Consider the following 15308-nt stretch of genomic DNA (forward strand, 5'->3'; position numbering starts at 1 on the left):
TATCACATCAAACAACAATCAGGTCCACACCCTAGATCTACATTTTATTGCATCTTAAGTCTACACCTTTGCTTGAGACTGGACTGCAACCTTAGCACCTTGGACCTAGATTAGTTCGCCCTCCTTATGATGGTATTTGCACTTGAAATTCGCACCTTTAATGACATATATAATTCGCTAATATTGCTCCTTCAAAGTTCGCATTTAGGCAGATGTATGTTTCTCATAGAAGGATTTTGTGTATATAATAATGTGAAGTTGTCATTTATTTATATGTGGAGCAAAGTCTTAGTTATGTTGGCTTTACTTTAATTAACTTTTATTTATTATTTTCCTATTTAGCGAATTGCCTTGATGGAATAGGGTCAGCCCTATTTAGGAACACGTTGAGTGTGGCATGAGGTTTAAGGAGTGCCATGAGGTATAAGGCCCAACCCTACACGTTGAAGAAGGGGCCAGCCCTTTGGGCGGATTCCAATGTTGCCTAAGGCAATTGGAATCCGCCTATTCCTTCCTAATTACAATCAACAAATCCAACCATCCAATCAAATCTTCCTCTTCTAATCAATTCTTCACTATGTTCAACTATCTAATTTATCCTCAATCCAATTCAATCTATTCTAATCCACTTTACCCCATCCTCTTCCAATATAACATCATGAATCCATTTCCCACCCTAACAAGACCAAAAATCATAATTAAGGATAAAACTAACTACATTAATGATGATGAGGTCAGTCTTGTTGAACAACACAAATATGATCCCTATGATGATAATGGGACTCTTGTTGATCAAGATGGACTCTCCTCATCCACCAATATCCCTCCAATACAACAACCCACCATCCCTACTACCAATCCCACTTTCAATTACCATGATGCCTTAAGTTTCATCCTTACCTACTGCTTCAACAATAATAAAAATGTCATGGCTAGATACCTTATTAATTTAATGGTTCCAAAATTCCATCCTCCGCACCTCCATAAGATTACAATTTATCTCCTATCTCTCATCTTTCTCATTCCTTTGTCAAGGGAAATTTAGCCCTCTATCCAAAGTTTTGTTCCAGTCTCATCCACATGCAAAAACTCTATCTCCAACTCCTTTTCAAGATCCCCATCCTCATCCTTAATCCATAAATCCATTGAAACCTCCACTTTTTATTTCACTTTCTCATCTCTAACATCCTCACAATCCACATCACCCCTATCTTGCAAATCCACCCCATCCTATGCCTTTCATGATTGCCTCCAAGGGCTATTAGTAAAGGAACCTAAATACCCACCTTCAAACAAAGTTGTGAAACCATCCCATGTCATGAATCCACCTTCATCCCCTCCAAATAAAGACAAACCCCAATTCCTTGGGCCTCATGAATATCCTATCCCCCCATCCTCCTAATTAGAAGAGTTTATCCAACATTCCCCCAATCACCTCATCCACACGAATCCAAACATGTCAAGAGCTTGTTCCAAAGCATTCTGTCATAGATTCCTCTCCATCTCATGATAAAGAGAATAATACATCTTCCACCCATTCCACTACATAATCCTCTCCCTAGTCAAAATCAAACCATTCCTTTATTGCCATGTCATAATCCCCTTCCATCTCAAGATTAAGACATCCCCCTTCCCCCTTAACATCCTCTTCCAAATCAAGATCAAAGTATTCCATCATCTCCATGTCATGATCCTAATTCATCTCAAGATCCTTCCATTCCTCATAATCCTAATCCTCAACAAGACCCATCAACTCTAATCAAGCTATCCATGAATCCCACACCTATCAAATTAGCTCCTCCAACTTCATCCAATATGGTTTGCTTGAAGAACACATAATTCCTCCCACCTCCCACCTCCCACCCCACTCAAAATGGACTTGCATCTTACTTCCAAAACAAAAGTATCCCATTGGCAACATGATTTGTTAAAACATGTGCTATTAAGGCAAATGATTAAAAGCCTCCATGAACAAGGCATATTGGATCACCTCCAAATCAAAGAAAATTTAAGTTTATATAGCCTTGGCTACCGAGATCATGCTCAAGAAATTGGTACTCCTTCCATCCCTACCAAATCACACATTCCCTCACATAAATCTAAATCCCCCCATCCCACATCTTCCAAATCCATTTTGAGCACTTGTGATTCAAAGTCCATTCTTTTGAATCCTTATGTCCCAGAAATAAATTCTTCACCCCTTCCATCCCTCTTGAATACTTGAATACCACCATTCACCCCTCCACCTTTTTCTCCGATTCTCTCAGTGCTCCATCACCTCAAATCCTTAATCAAGATCAACAAAGTCAGACATCCTTGAATTTCTTCCATTATTTTCTCCATCACCCATCCTCTTGCATCCATACTATTACTATTGGAAGAAATTGGATGCCATATCTAAAATAAATTTAAATTACTCACTGGATGTTGCCGTGGAAATAAATCATCGACTGCCTGTCATCAGACGGATAATCTGCCTGCACTGCCATCTCCAAAACAAAACCTGTGTAAAATGCGAGGACAATTTATTTTTCTTTTCCTGTCCTAACATGTTCTTAAACACGACTTCAAATTAGGCGACTCCCTAGCCTCTCAGAGCTATGATAAATTTCTGTCTCCTACTGGGCTGCTCTTCCCACATAATGTCGCCTAAAATGGCTCCTTAATTCTTGTTTTGGGCAGTGAACATGCCCTCCAAGCTATCTTAGCCCCTTCGTAGCCTCTATCAGGAATCACCTGCACGAATCCAACATAATAAGGTAAACAAATCTGGTATATCGCGCCTGCGATTGGCACTGAGATTGTGCCCTATTCCTACCATTTAAAGAACCTTTCGGAGAATTCGACGGCCCAGATAAGAGGTCAGCACTGCAATCTTGTCATTATTCATGCGAACCAAATGGATTTTATATATACAATCATTGAAACTGCGTGCCGCCATTGTAGAACGCCTTCGGCGTAATAACAACAGAATTGTTTTAGAATGAAACCGTGGCAAGCGACGTGCCTCATGATTGTGCTTTCAACGATGCCGATGAGAAAAACTTAGCAGAGTTACGAAACCCTCCAGAAGGAGATCTAAAAAAAAATGAAACCAACCAAAAACCAATCTACCTACAGCTGCCTCTACTAATTCTTGAGCTCAAGACAAATTTTTTGCATCCTTTTAACATAAATATTGGTTGCGACTTAAATCTGTTTTCCAGGCATGAGGCGAGGAAAGTTTTTTTTTTCTGGCTAATGTTTTTGGGTGGTGGAGCCCACCTGGTAATCAACTTAGAATATCATGCGAAGTCCAACTACCAAAACATTATTTAATGGCAACTTCTTTTCACCCGAAACCCAACACATCGTATTATTCTATTGGCTAATTTGCTAGCTACACTTTATTCGATTGTTTCAGTTTAATTTTTCGCGTGTAATCGCGGAGGGACTGTTGACATTGATATAATTTATGGCGTTCGTCTGGTTAGTGTTAAAATTGCTGGGAATTGTGGCTTTCAGTCCATCCCCTCTTTTGGCTGCGCGCTTTCAACACCACAAGACGGTGAGTGACCGTATGTTTTCATTGTGAGTCAGTATTTTAAAGATTTAATCGGTATTGTCTTCAACTGCAAAAATGAATGAATATATGGCCTCTATACACGCATTTTTATAAATTTGTATAATTATCTTTAGGGTTTCTCCAAGTTCAGCAAACTCTGTAGACAAACAAATTGCTCGAGAAAAGTTAAGTGGAGGATTGCTGATTTGATACACTTTTTTTTCATGGAAGATAAATAAGAAGTCTTAAATTAAGTCTATACTGAAAGATAAATCTTGAAAGTTTGTTTTGCTTATCAAAATTATGTTCCGGCATTACATATTTATCAGACATTTGAATGTTTTGCACCAAATGCCTAATTTTAAATTTCTTTGCTGGGAAGATTGGCCGTGCCAGCTGATATAAAACTAAAATTTGAAGTTTTCCATAAGTACATGCCGAAATGCTTAATTTCCCCTTAGCCTATGTAATTCCCTCTTAACCTATTTAAATTCCCACAGGCTAACCAGGATGTTTTTTTGATAGTTAGGTTGTGGGATTAGGTCCACCCCCTATATAGCAACAAATGAGAATGAAGATAACAGCAGCTTCAGTGTAGTATGCTGCCCTGTTTTGTCTTTAGTATTTTTTGTTTTCTTTGCTTGCGTTTTGAGAAAGTTTGATAGAAAAGATAGAAGATGGGAGGAGCAGACATATAATGCAATAGATACAGGTGTATAACAACAACTAATAATGAAATAGAATGCAATTTTTAATGCTTATAATCAGCTATATTCTGAAAGTACATTGTGGAAATGAAACTGAAGATACCCAGATGGGTAAATATGATTACAACATTAAATTGACATACCCATTTACTGGTAATGAGAAATAATATACTGCAGTAGCAATGACCAACAAAATTGATGCCCAAAAACCCTAGGCGTCTCTCACAAAGTCCTCCAACTGGGACAGCTTGTTGAAGCAAGGCCAAACAACATTTCAAGTGCCACAAAATAGCAGATTGTCACCTTCAAACCCCAATCACCCAGCTCTAAAAGTCTCATGTCCAACCAAGAAGTGGCACGGGCAGCCCAAAGAAGGTATGGCCAACTTTGAGGGAGGTACGACCAGCAATTAATAAAGCATGGACAACAAAAACTCCCTTCACTCTTCCTCAATCAGCAAATTGTGAATATACTCTCTAAATCTGCAACTCTGTACTGCGAAGATGTCCAAATCAAATCACCATTAAAGTTTCAGTTTGATTTATATATGAAACCACCAAAATCCTTCAAATTGTGTCTTTCAACAATGCAAAAGATGTTGCCTGTAAGGGATTTTGTCCTCACAAACCCTGAGAAGAACAGTCTCCTCCAAGAACAAGAACAATGTCAAATATCAAATCTAGCATGAGCAAAATGAAAATCAAAGCTCCCTTTACTGCCTCCAAAAAAGGTTTGACCCTTTCTGGAGTGAGTTTGGACAACTTATCTAAAACTTACTATTTTTAGTAATTGTTAGTTTGGACACCGTTTGGTAAGTCGGGAGTTTTGGCTAACTTAATATTTTTAACAGTTACTATTTATAGTAACCACCATTTTTGGTAGTTGGTAATAACTTCAGCCTTCTCTCAGCTTCAGTATGCAGCATCTTCAATTTCAGGGCTTTGGGCAGTTCTTGCTATTTTTAGTAAGTACTATTTTTAGCACCTGGTCTTGGTCTCAATTTTGTCCTCACTTCCAGAACAGAGGTTTCCAGTTTGGTCTTGGTGAGCTAAAATGCTTTTTCCAGGGTTATTTAATTTATTTCCTAAGTTTTTATAGAGTCTTTTTATAAGGTGAACACCCCTTGTGTTCCTAGTAGCACAAAGTTGTTTTAAAAAAAAAGGCCCAGTTATAAAGTGAAATATGTTTTATTTTTTAAAGAATGAGGCCTTCAATATTTTGGACTTCACATTGGGAAACTAAGAAGTGATTTTATTTAATCCCACATGGCTTGGTGAAGAGGGTTGAACGTCTTGGGAATGATATAAAAGCAAATTTGTGGAGCTCATTCCTTATGCTTGGTTGGAAATTTTTTAGAGTTTGTTTGGTGGAGATTATTTCTCAGAGGTTTGTGAGGACGAAACCCCTCATGAGAAACATTTTTCACGCTGTTGGGCGAACCTAGGCGCTGACCTGGGCGAATCCAAGCACGGGGCTAGGTTAAGTCACAATAAAGTGATTTTAAACATTAAAAAATTAATTTTTTTTTGCCTTTTTAAAGCAAAAAACCCTAATCCGCCCCTTGTTAAATACATTTGAGACCCAAAACAACTTCATTTGCTCATCTATTCTCTCTTGGTTTCATTTTGACATTTTGAAGGGCAAGTGATTATTTTCGGAGGAGATTGTTTGTGGAGTGCTTGAGGAAGGTGGAGAGCTTGCACAAAGGAGATTCAAGCACTTTAAGGTAAGCATTTATCCCTATTCTTTGATCTTTTAACGAATTTTTTCAAGTTTTTTTAATTTTTTTTTTTAATAGAAAAAGATAAACAAGTTCTATTATTTTTTATAACTTTTTTTCATACTTACATTATCTTTTACATTGTGTAATCTTGTATTTTTTAATTTTTTTTTTTTAATTTGAAAATGTTCAATTTCTTATAATAGCAAAAAAACAAAATGGCAACAAGTTTGAGTTTAGTGGGTGGGGGTTACAAGACTCAAAAACCAAAAATTTAAAATTGATAAGAGGATTTCCTTTATGGAATTATACTACAAAGCATCAACAACTTCCAGGAGGTGGGGGATATGAATGGACTTGTAATTTTTGTAAAACCAATAATAGGTGCTCGTATTATTGAGTGAGACGTCACTTTTGTGGCCCCGCTGGTAAAGGGATTAAAATGTGGGTAGGGCCAGATGAGAAAGGGTTGTCTGCAACACAAATAGCAGCATTCATTAGAGAACAAGAAGACATTGATCAAGCTATAGCAAGAGAAAAACTAAGAGCCAATCCATCTGCAAACAAAACACCAATGACTTTATCTGATGATGATACACTACCAAAAAAGGCTCCCCATCACCCTTTCTTGGATATACCCGCTATGCAAGATGAAGCTGAAGTAGAAAATTCCCTTCTTTCTCGCAAAAGAGGCCCATTGGAGAAAGCATTCAAAATGAAATCAAGAGATATTGCAGAGCAAAAAATTGCACGTTGCCTCTATGCCAATGGTCTTCCTTTCAACTTGGTAAGATCACCATATTGGCGGGAGGTGGTGACGACAATCAATAATGCACCTACTGGTTTCACAAGTCTTGGGTATGAAAAGGTGCACACAACCTTATTGGCAAGAGAGAAAAATTTTGTAGACCAATCATTGAAACCGATTAGAGATTCTTGGGGTGAATTAGGTGTTTCTATTGTTTCTGATGGATGGAAGGATGGCAAAAACCACCCATTGATAAATGTTATTACAATGTCCCCCGAAGAGGCAATGTTTTTGAGGGCAGTTGATTGTGAGGGGCAGCTCAAAGATGCAAAATTCATTTCCAGAATCCTCTTTGATTGCATAGATATGGTGGGACATGAAAATGTTGTCCAAGTCATCACAAACAATGCAAAGGTTTGTAGGGCTGTAGGTGCTTTGGTTGAGCAAAGATATTCACTCATTTTTTGGACACCATGCACCATACACTCCCTCAACTTGGTGATGCAAACAATTGGCACTCAAATAGAGTGGGTGAAGGATATCTACCAAGAGGGTGAGGAGATCCAAATGTTTGTGACAAACGACCATATGTCACAAGCTATTTTTAGGAGCTTCTCGAGGTTGGAATTGCTGAAGGTAAATTTAATTTATCTATTTAATTTTATTTATGCCATGTTTAATTTTATTTTATATTTTTTAAAATGTGTTATTGACATATGTTTTACATGAACCTAGTGTTGATGTTTGTAGCTATGATCGAATTCCTTCTATGGGCCGATATAGCTAATATAATTGTCTAATTGGCCTATCGGCCTTAGACAATCATAGATCCGAAATTATATGTTTATAACCACATATTGATTTAAAAGGTGTGACTTATATAAGAAATATAATATGGTTAGTTAGTGGTTTGTTAAGTGGCGCCCAAACTTAGTATGCCTCCTCCTTGTATAAGTCGTGTTCCTTCATAAAGGGCCGACTCTTGGTGAAAGGGTGCAACACATATATATGCATAAGGTTCAGTCTCATTCAGGATGATGAATTGAATAGAAGGGAAAAAGCAACTCGTCTACATCTACAGCCTGTGCATTGACATCTACAGCCCGTGCATTGTCTAAGCAGATCGCTTTCTTATATTGCAAATTGAACACAATATATGTGTAGACCGAGTATTAGCAGAGCTGTGCGAATTCATTAGCAGAGTAGATTGAAGGCAAGGCAGATCATACACATATGAGAAGAAGCAGATTGTATATTACCTGAAGTGCAGATCGAACACATATCATTGTGGCCAGATTAATCAATGATTACATTGCAGAGTTATTTGAGGAGAAGTCCGAATCAACTGCCTTGTACATTCGGCTTCTTACAACAGTTCAGTTTGTATCTCCTTCAGTCTAAAGTAACTGGATCCATCTATAAGCTTCAAGGAGTGAAGCAATTCACATTGGTCTTTGTACTTGATCATTGTAACAACATCTTGCTGTTCATACATATATATATATATATATATATATATATATATATATATATTAGAGATATAATTTCCGTGCTCGGGGGAGACGATAACAATATATCGTCTATGGTTGGGAGTGCAACAATGATGTGAATCATTGCCCGTGGTTAATCGAGCACACCCTATGATTACTGTGCATGGTCATCTTCTTGTGATCCTAGTATTGTAACAATTCAACATGGTATCAGAGTAGGTTCTTGAAGGGCTGTTGCTCAGTTAGTGCATCCCCTCTGTCTTGAGGAAGAGCTTGAGCTTAAGAGTGGAAAGATATGACAGGGGATAAAAATCATCTTTAGCCTGGGAAACTCTGCAGATTTGCATCTGTCGATGGCAACTGAAATATGAGATCAGGACCTTCATTGGATGAAAGAACCAAACTAATCAGATAAGTCTTCTACCTACTACCACATTTATTTGATAGTATATGGTGCATTGCTTATGCTAATGTTATTTATCTATTGTATGCTTTGGACTTATGGTTGCCTTCCTGTTCATAAGACTAGATCTGCCCATGTGTAAGATTGAGTCTTGTAGCCCATAGCTATGATTACATACAATTCAAGACATCTAATTTATCATTATCATAAGCTATGTTTAACAACAGATTATTACAAATTTACAAGTGTATGTGCAAGTGCATGTGTGATTGCAGGGGACACTTGAAGACCTTAGTAGTTAAGGCTTAACTGCTGTTATACTGCTTGCAAGGGTTGCAAGTTTATCCAAAGCAAGATGGAGCTTGGATAATGAGATGAGTATTTTTCTTGGTTATTATCTCTTGAGTATTACTTTTATTTGCTTGTCGTAGTCAACCTCTTATCTGTATTCCTATATGTACTATAAAAGTTATGCTCTTGTTCTTTTCCTTGACCCTCGGGGACGGGTTTTTGCAAAAAAAAGAAGAACGATACATTAGGAATGCTGCTGAGGCATTTGTGCAGGTAATGGCAGCATCGAGGATTACAAAGCAAAATCGAGACAAGAGGGCTCTCCTAGTAAGAGGGAGTGGACTTCGAAGGGTATGCTTCTGTGACAGAGGGAGCAGCTAGAGGATCTGCTTCAATTGATTTTTGAGGATCTTGGTCATATTTGTTCAGAGGGAGTGGACCATGTCAAGATGGTTTCTCTAGTGATCAGTAGTCGGAGGACTCTATGATTCATGGATGGAGTCCCATGTGTGTAGGCTGGAAGGTTTTATGCTGTCACCTAGGTCGTGATATTCCTGGATAGATGGATACTTGGTGAACTTGGGATTCACCAAGAGTGATGCAGACTTCAACCTTTACATAAAGGTTGTTGATGGTGAGGCATTGATTTTGGTCCTTTATGTTGATGACTTATTTCTCATTGGGGCAGAGAAGCTCATCATTTAGTGTCGAGGGGAGTTAGCCTTTGAATTTGAGATGAAGGATCTTGGCCTTATGTACTAATTCCTGGATTGGAAGTTTGGCAGAAGACCGCATGAGATCTTCTTGAGTCAGGGGAAGTACACTATAGACATCCTGAAGAGATTTGGCATGATGGACTGTAAGTCCATGTCTACGCTGATGGATATAATTCTGGAGAAGTTGAGCGAGTTTGCTTCCAATTCAGATCTGGTAGATTCCTCTATGTATTGTCAGTTGATTAGATCATTAATGTATTTGGTCAACACCAGACCACATATCTACTTTGCAGTGAGTACTCTCAGTAAGTTCATGTGTGAACCAAGATAGATTCATTGGGTTGCAGCTTGTGTGGGAGCTCGTGAAGTAGTGTGGCTTGAGAAGCTCCTTGCAGGATTGTTTGTACAATCATTGGAGCCTACAGTTATTCATTGTGATAACCAAAGTTGTGTGAAAGCTTTCTGTCAATCCTGTGTTTCATGACAGAACAAAGCATGTGGAGATCAAGTATTACTATGTTAGAGACATGGTGGAAAGGAATGCTATTCAGTCGAGATATGTTAGTTTTAAGCAATCAGATGTTAATCTTAAATAACCAGGTTATAACAGAACAGTAACAACAATGAAAACACAAGACAAGACACACCAATACCCTAGGTAAACCTCCCTCTTAGAGGTGAAAACCCCAGCCACAAAGTACAATATGTATTATCTCAAATGTAGGCAATTACAAGGCAAGTGAACTTATCTCAGACTGCTGTCCAATCAGCAGGTTAGCAGATCTGAATTTCTCTTTATATAACAATGAAGATTGCAGCCCTTATCAGCAACAGATGACTAAGGAAGATCACCATCTAATTCGCACAAGGCGAGTCTTCATTAACTTCGCAAGATGATCTTGATAGCATCACCTAACAACCAGCCTTAATAACTTCACACAGTAGATGAGAAGCAAGTTCGCACAAGAGAGAGAGAGAGATCGCCAATATTGGAGAGCATATTACATGTGATGAAGAAGATGATAATGACTTCATTTGCTATTGGTTTTATATCCAACCTTTGGCACCAATACCCCTAGTCGGCTTGCTTATTTATTTATATAAATTGCATTTTTATTTTACAAGTTACATTTACTTGCCTCCACGTTACATGTTTGGGTCTAGCCCAAAATTACATTTGCTTGCCTCCACGTTACATGTTTGGGTCCAGCCCAAGAATACATTTATTTGTCTCCATGTTACATGATTGGGTCTAGCCCGAATTACATGAGAGATAATACATTTGTCTTTGACAACATTAAAGTGCAATAGTCAGGTATCCGAGCTAGCTATTAATTTCAACTCTCCCTCTTAGCTAGAGAGGATATCTGCCACTTGTCATGACCCATTCATGACTTTCATCTTGCATTGCCCGCAAGGATGAATGTATAGTACACCTGCAATAAAACACATAAATATCATGAACTCATTTCATGATGTCCATCTTGCATTGTCTGCAGAGGGTGGAAGAGGTCTTACACCTCAACCTTCTCCCAGAGAAGGATACAATGTCACCTTGCAGCCCGCAGAGGGTGACTCCACCTTACATTGCCCGCAGAGGGTGGAGGGTGTAAACTAAATTACATCACTAAGATTGAGACTCCCTCTCAATCAATGCCGCGTTCTCCACAATTCCAAGCTTTTCTTTGAAGTACTCAAACTTCACTCGAGCTAGAGGCTTGGTGAGAACATCTGAAACCTATTCATCAGTGCTGATATATTTCAGCTGGATGGCACCTTTTTGTGCCATATCACGAACATAGTGATAATGAGTTTCCATGTGTTTTGACCTGTCATGAAACACGGGATTATTAGACATTTTAATACAACTCTAATTATCACAATAAATAACAGTGGATTCCCAAGGTTGTCCAAACAACCCAACAAGAAGCTTGCGAAGCCAAACTGCTTCTCTAGTTGCCACACTTGAAGCAATGTATTCAGCTTCTACAGTACCCAATGCAACTGAGGACTGTTTCCTACTGGCCCAAGAGATCATAGCGGAACCCAAGTTGAAACAGATTCCTAAAGTGCTTTTCCTATTAGTAACACTTCCGGCCCAATCAGAATCAGAGTAGCCTTCCAAATTGATTACTGTGTTGATTGGATACTTCAGTCCATAGCCAACTGTTCCACACAAGTATCTCAGGATGTGCTTGGCTGCCACCAAGTGAACATGCTTTGACTGGTTCATGAATTGGCTAAGTGCACTCATTGCATAGCAAATATTTGGTCTAGTGTTGACTAGATACATCAAGGATCCAATCAACTGCTTGTACTCTGAAGGATCTGCAAAGTCAGAGTTAGTTGCAAAAATACTCAACTTCTTCAAGTTAGTTTCCAGAGGAGTAGACATAGGTTTACAATCCATCATACCAAATCTTTTCAATATATCAATAGTATATTTTCCTTGACTTAGAATACTTTCATTAGGTCTTTGCCACACTTCTAACCCTAGAAAGTAATGCATTAACCTAGATCCTTCATTACAAATTCAGTAGCTAATTCTTTCTTACACCTAATGATGAGACTATCTTCACCAGTTAGAAATAATACCAAATCTTTACAATCCATCATACCAAATCTTTTCAATATATCAATAGTATATTTTCCTTGACTTAAAATACTTTCATTAGGTCTTTGCCACACTTCTAACCCTAGAAAGTAATGCATTAACCTAGATCCTTCATTTCAAATTCAGTAGCTAATTCTTTCTTACACCTAATGATGAGACTATCTTCACCAGTTAGAAATAATACCAAATCTTTACAATCCATCATACCAAATCTTTTCAATATATCAATAGTATATTTTCTTTGACTTAGAATACTTTCATTAGGTCTTTGCCACACTTCTAACCCTAGAAAGTAATGCATTAACCTAGATCCTTCATTTCAAATTCAGTAGCTAATTCTTTCTTACACCTAATGATGAGACTATCTTCACCAGTTAGAAATAAATCATCCACATATAAAACCAGAATTAGCATTTCACCATTAAATACTTTAAAGTAAATGTTAGGATCAACATCATTCTTATAAAACCCTAAACTAACTAAGTACTTATCAATTCTTTCATACCAAGCTCTAGGAGCTTGCTTGAGGCCGTAGAGAGCTTTCTTCAGTTTGCACATATGAGTTTCTCTATTATGAATCTCATAACCTTTAGGTTGTTCAATATAGACTTCTTCCTCAATAACACCATTAAGGAAAGCAGTCTTTACATCCATCTGATATAACTTCCAACCTTTGGCTACATCAATAGCTATAATAGTTCTAATGGAAGTATATCTAGCAACAGGAGCAAATGTTTTTTCATAATCTATGCCTTCCTTTTGAGAAAAACCATGAGCTACAAATCTAGCTTTATATTTCTCTATACTACCATCAACAGCATGTTTAATTTTAAACAACCATTTGGAAGAAACAACAGACTTACCTTTAGGTCTAGGCACAATATCCCAGACATCATTCTTGATGATGGATTGATACTCTTCGTCCATAGCTAACTTCCATGCTTGCTAGTTCATAGCTTCTTCTATGCTGGATGGTTCAGCCCCAATGATATTGCACATCATTGCAACATAGTTGGAGAGCTTCCGAGGTCTCTTAGTTTCTCTGAAAGTGCCACTAGGAGCTGCAAACTTTTCTGCATCTTGAATTGTGCTTCTAACCCAAATTGGTCTTTTCTTGCTAACTACAATATCTCTAGGTCCATCAGTTAACCAGAGGCTTAGGAGAATCATCATGCTCAATAGGTTCGGGAGGCTCAATAGACTCCCTCTGAATCTTAGGGTTAGTATCAATATCCATATTTTGATTATCATTAACTTCTTTATCATTATCAACAAGAGAACCTTTAGATTTCTTGAAAGCAATATTTTCTTCAAAGGTGACATCCCTACTTACCTCAATATCCTTTGACCGGGAATGTAGATGCGAAATGCCTTGGAAGATTCACTATATCCAACAAGGATACCCTTCTTCCCGGAAGGCTCTAACTTAGTCCTCTTTTCCTTTGGCACATGAACATAGACAGGACTTCCAAAGATTCTTAGGTGGCTGATATCTGGTTTGACTCCAGTGAAAGCTTCCTCGGGAGTTATGTTCTTTAGGACATGGTGAGGGCATCTATTCTGAATGTACACTGCGGTCTTGGATGCTTCATCCCATAAGAAGGTCTGTAGGTCCTGATCGTGAATCATAGCTTTGGCTGCTTCAATAATGGCTCTATTTTTTCATTCCGCTACACCATTTTGCTGAGGATTGTAGGGAATGCAGAACTCCCTCTTAATTCCTGTTTCTACACAAAAGTCATTGAAGCCACTTGAGGTGTATTCACCTCCATTGTCAGATCTTAACACTTTAATCCTTTTACCAGACATATTTTCAGCTAGAGCTTTAAATTCTTTAAACCTACTTAACACTTCATCAGATTCTTTAGATTTTAGAAAGTAAATCCAAGTCTTTCTAGAAAAATCATCTATAAATGTAACATAGTATAGAAATCCGCTAGGTGAAGGAATAGACATGGGTCCACATAGATCCGAATGAACAAGTGCTAATTTTTCCTTAGCTCTACTTTCACTTTTATGAAATGGACATTTAGTGTTCTTACCTAATGCACAACCTTTGCAAGTATCATCATGAAGTTGATTAAGTTTAGGCATACATTTAACCATCTTTTCAAGTGAAGGAAGTGCCTGATAGTGAAGATGGCCGAGCCTTCTATGCCATAGCTCGCTAGATTCAGAAGCTTCATGAATGAGTGCTTGAATGGGGTTAGCTGAAAACTTATACAAACTATCATATCTATTTCCAATAACACGAGCAGATTTAATACTAGATTTCTTAGGCCATGCAAGTACTTTACCCTTAGAAAATGCTATTTGATACCCTTTATCTTCTAGGGCAGAAATAGAAATTAAATTCCTCTTAATTCTAGGAACAAATAAAATATCACTAAGATGCAAGGACATGCCATAATCTAAATTTAAAGAAGTGCTACCAAAACCTCTTATCGAATACTGAGCATCATCACCAATTACCACATGAAGGTTGGACTCTTTCTCCATCAAGTCTGAGAGATGCTCTCGATATCCCGTGATGTGTCTAGATGCACCACTGTCTATCAACCAAGTGTGACTATCGGTTTGCCATTGCTAGACAAGGCAGAAATGAAGAGGTAGTCTTTGTTATCCTTTGAGTTTGCAACTTCATTTAGGTTGGCCTCTCCTTGCGTGGGCGGATTCTGACATTCTTTAGCATAATGTCCAAACTTGTTGCATTTGAAGCAATAGACACATGAAAGATCCCTTGGCTTCTTCCTTGAATCGTAAGCAAGAGGTCTGAAGTCTCTTATCTCTTTTGAAGTTGTTCTTCTTCCAATGGCCTCCCTTTCTTTTAACATGTTGAGATGCAAGCACATGTTGATCTCCTCCATGAGTGCCTTTATGCATTCCTCTGGCAGCAAGGCGTGACTCCTCTTGAATGCAATCTGACCGGAGGTGATCGAAGGAAGGGAATTCAGCTCTTCCACTTATGCTTTGAATGAATGGATCCCAAGAGTCAGGAAGACCATTCAAAGCAATCATGACAATATCTTTGTCCACAACTTCGCTTCCAATGGCGCTGAGTTGGTCCTTCAATTC

The 15308-nt window shown here is 38.1% G+C and overlaps 1 protein-coding gene across 6 annotated transcripts in view; it reads left to right on the forward strand.

Moving 5' to 3' along the window:
* Positions 1 to 2119: 2119 nt before the first annotated feature.
* Positions 2120 to 15308, forward strand: part of LOC131029002 (beta-galactosidase 17) — a 247707-nt gene continuing 234518 nt past the window's right edge. For 2 of the 6 annotated variants that reach the window (XM_057959381.2, XM_057959379.2), the window contains exon 1: positions 2126 to 2861. Coding sequence is in view for 3 of the 6 variants with exons in the window: in XM_057959378.2 (XP_057815361.1) it covers positions 3455 to 3547 (93 nt within the window). In the remaining 3 variants the exon portion in view is untranslated. Of the gene's footprint in view, positions 3548 to 15308 lie in introns of all 6 variants that reach the window. The other 4 variants (XM_057959378.2, XM_057959376.2, XM_057959377.2 and 1 more) reach the window with 4 other exon arrangements.

Source organism: Cryptomeria japonica, chromosome 1 (assembly GCF_030272615.1).
Source record: "Cryptomeria japonica chromosome 1, Sugi_1.0, whole genome shotgun sequence".
Taxonomy (NCBI): Eukaryota; Viridiplantae; Streptophyta; class Pinopsida; order Cupressales; family Cupressaceae; genus Cryptomeria; species Cryptomeria japonica.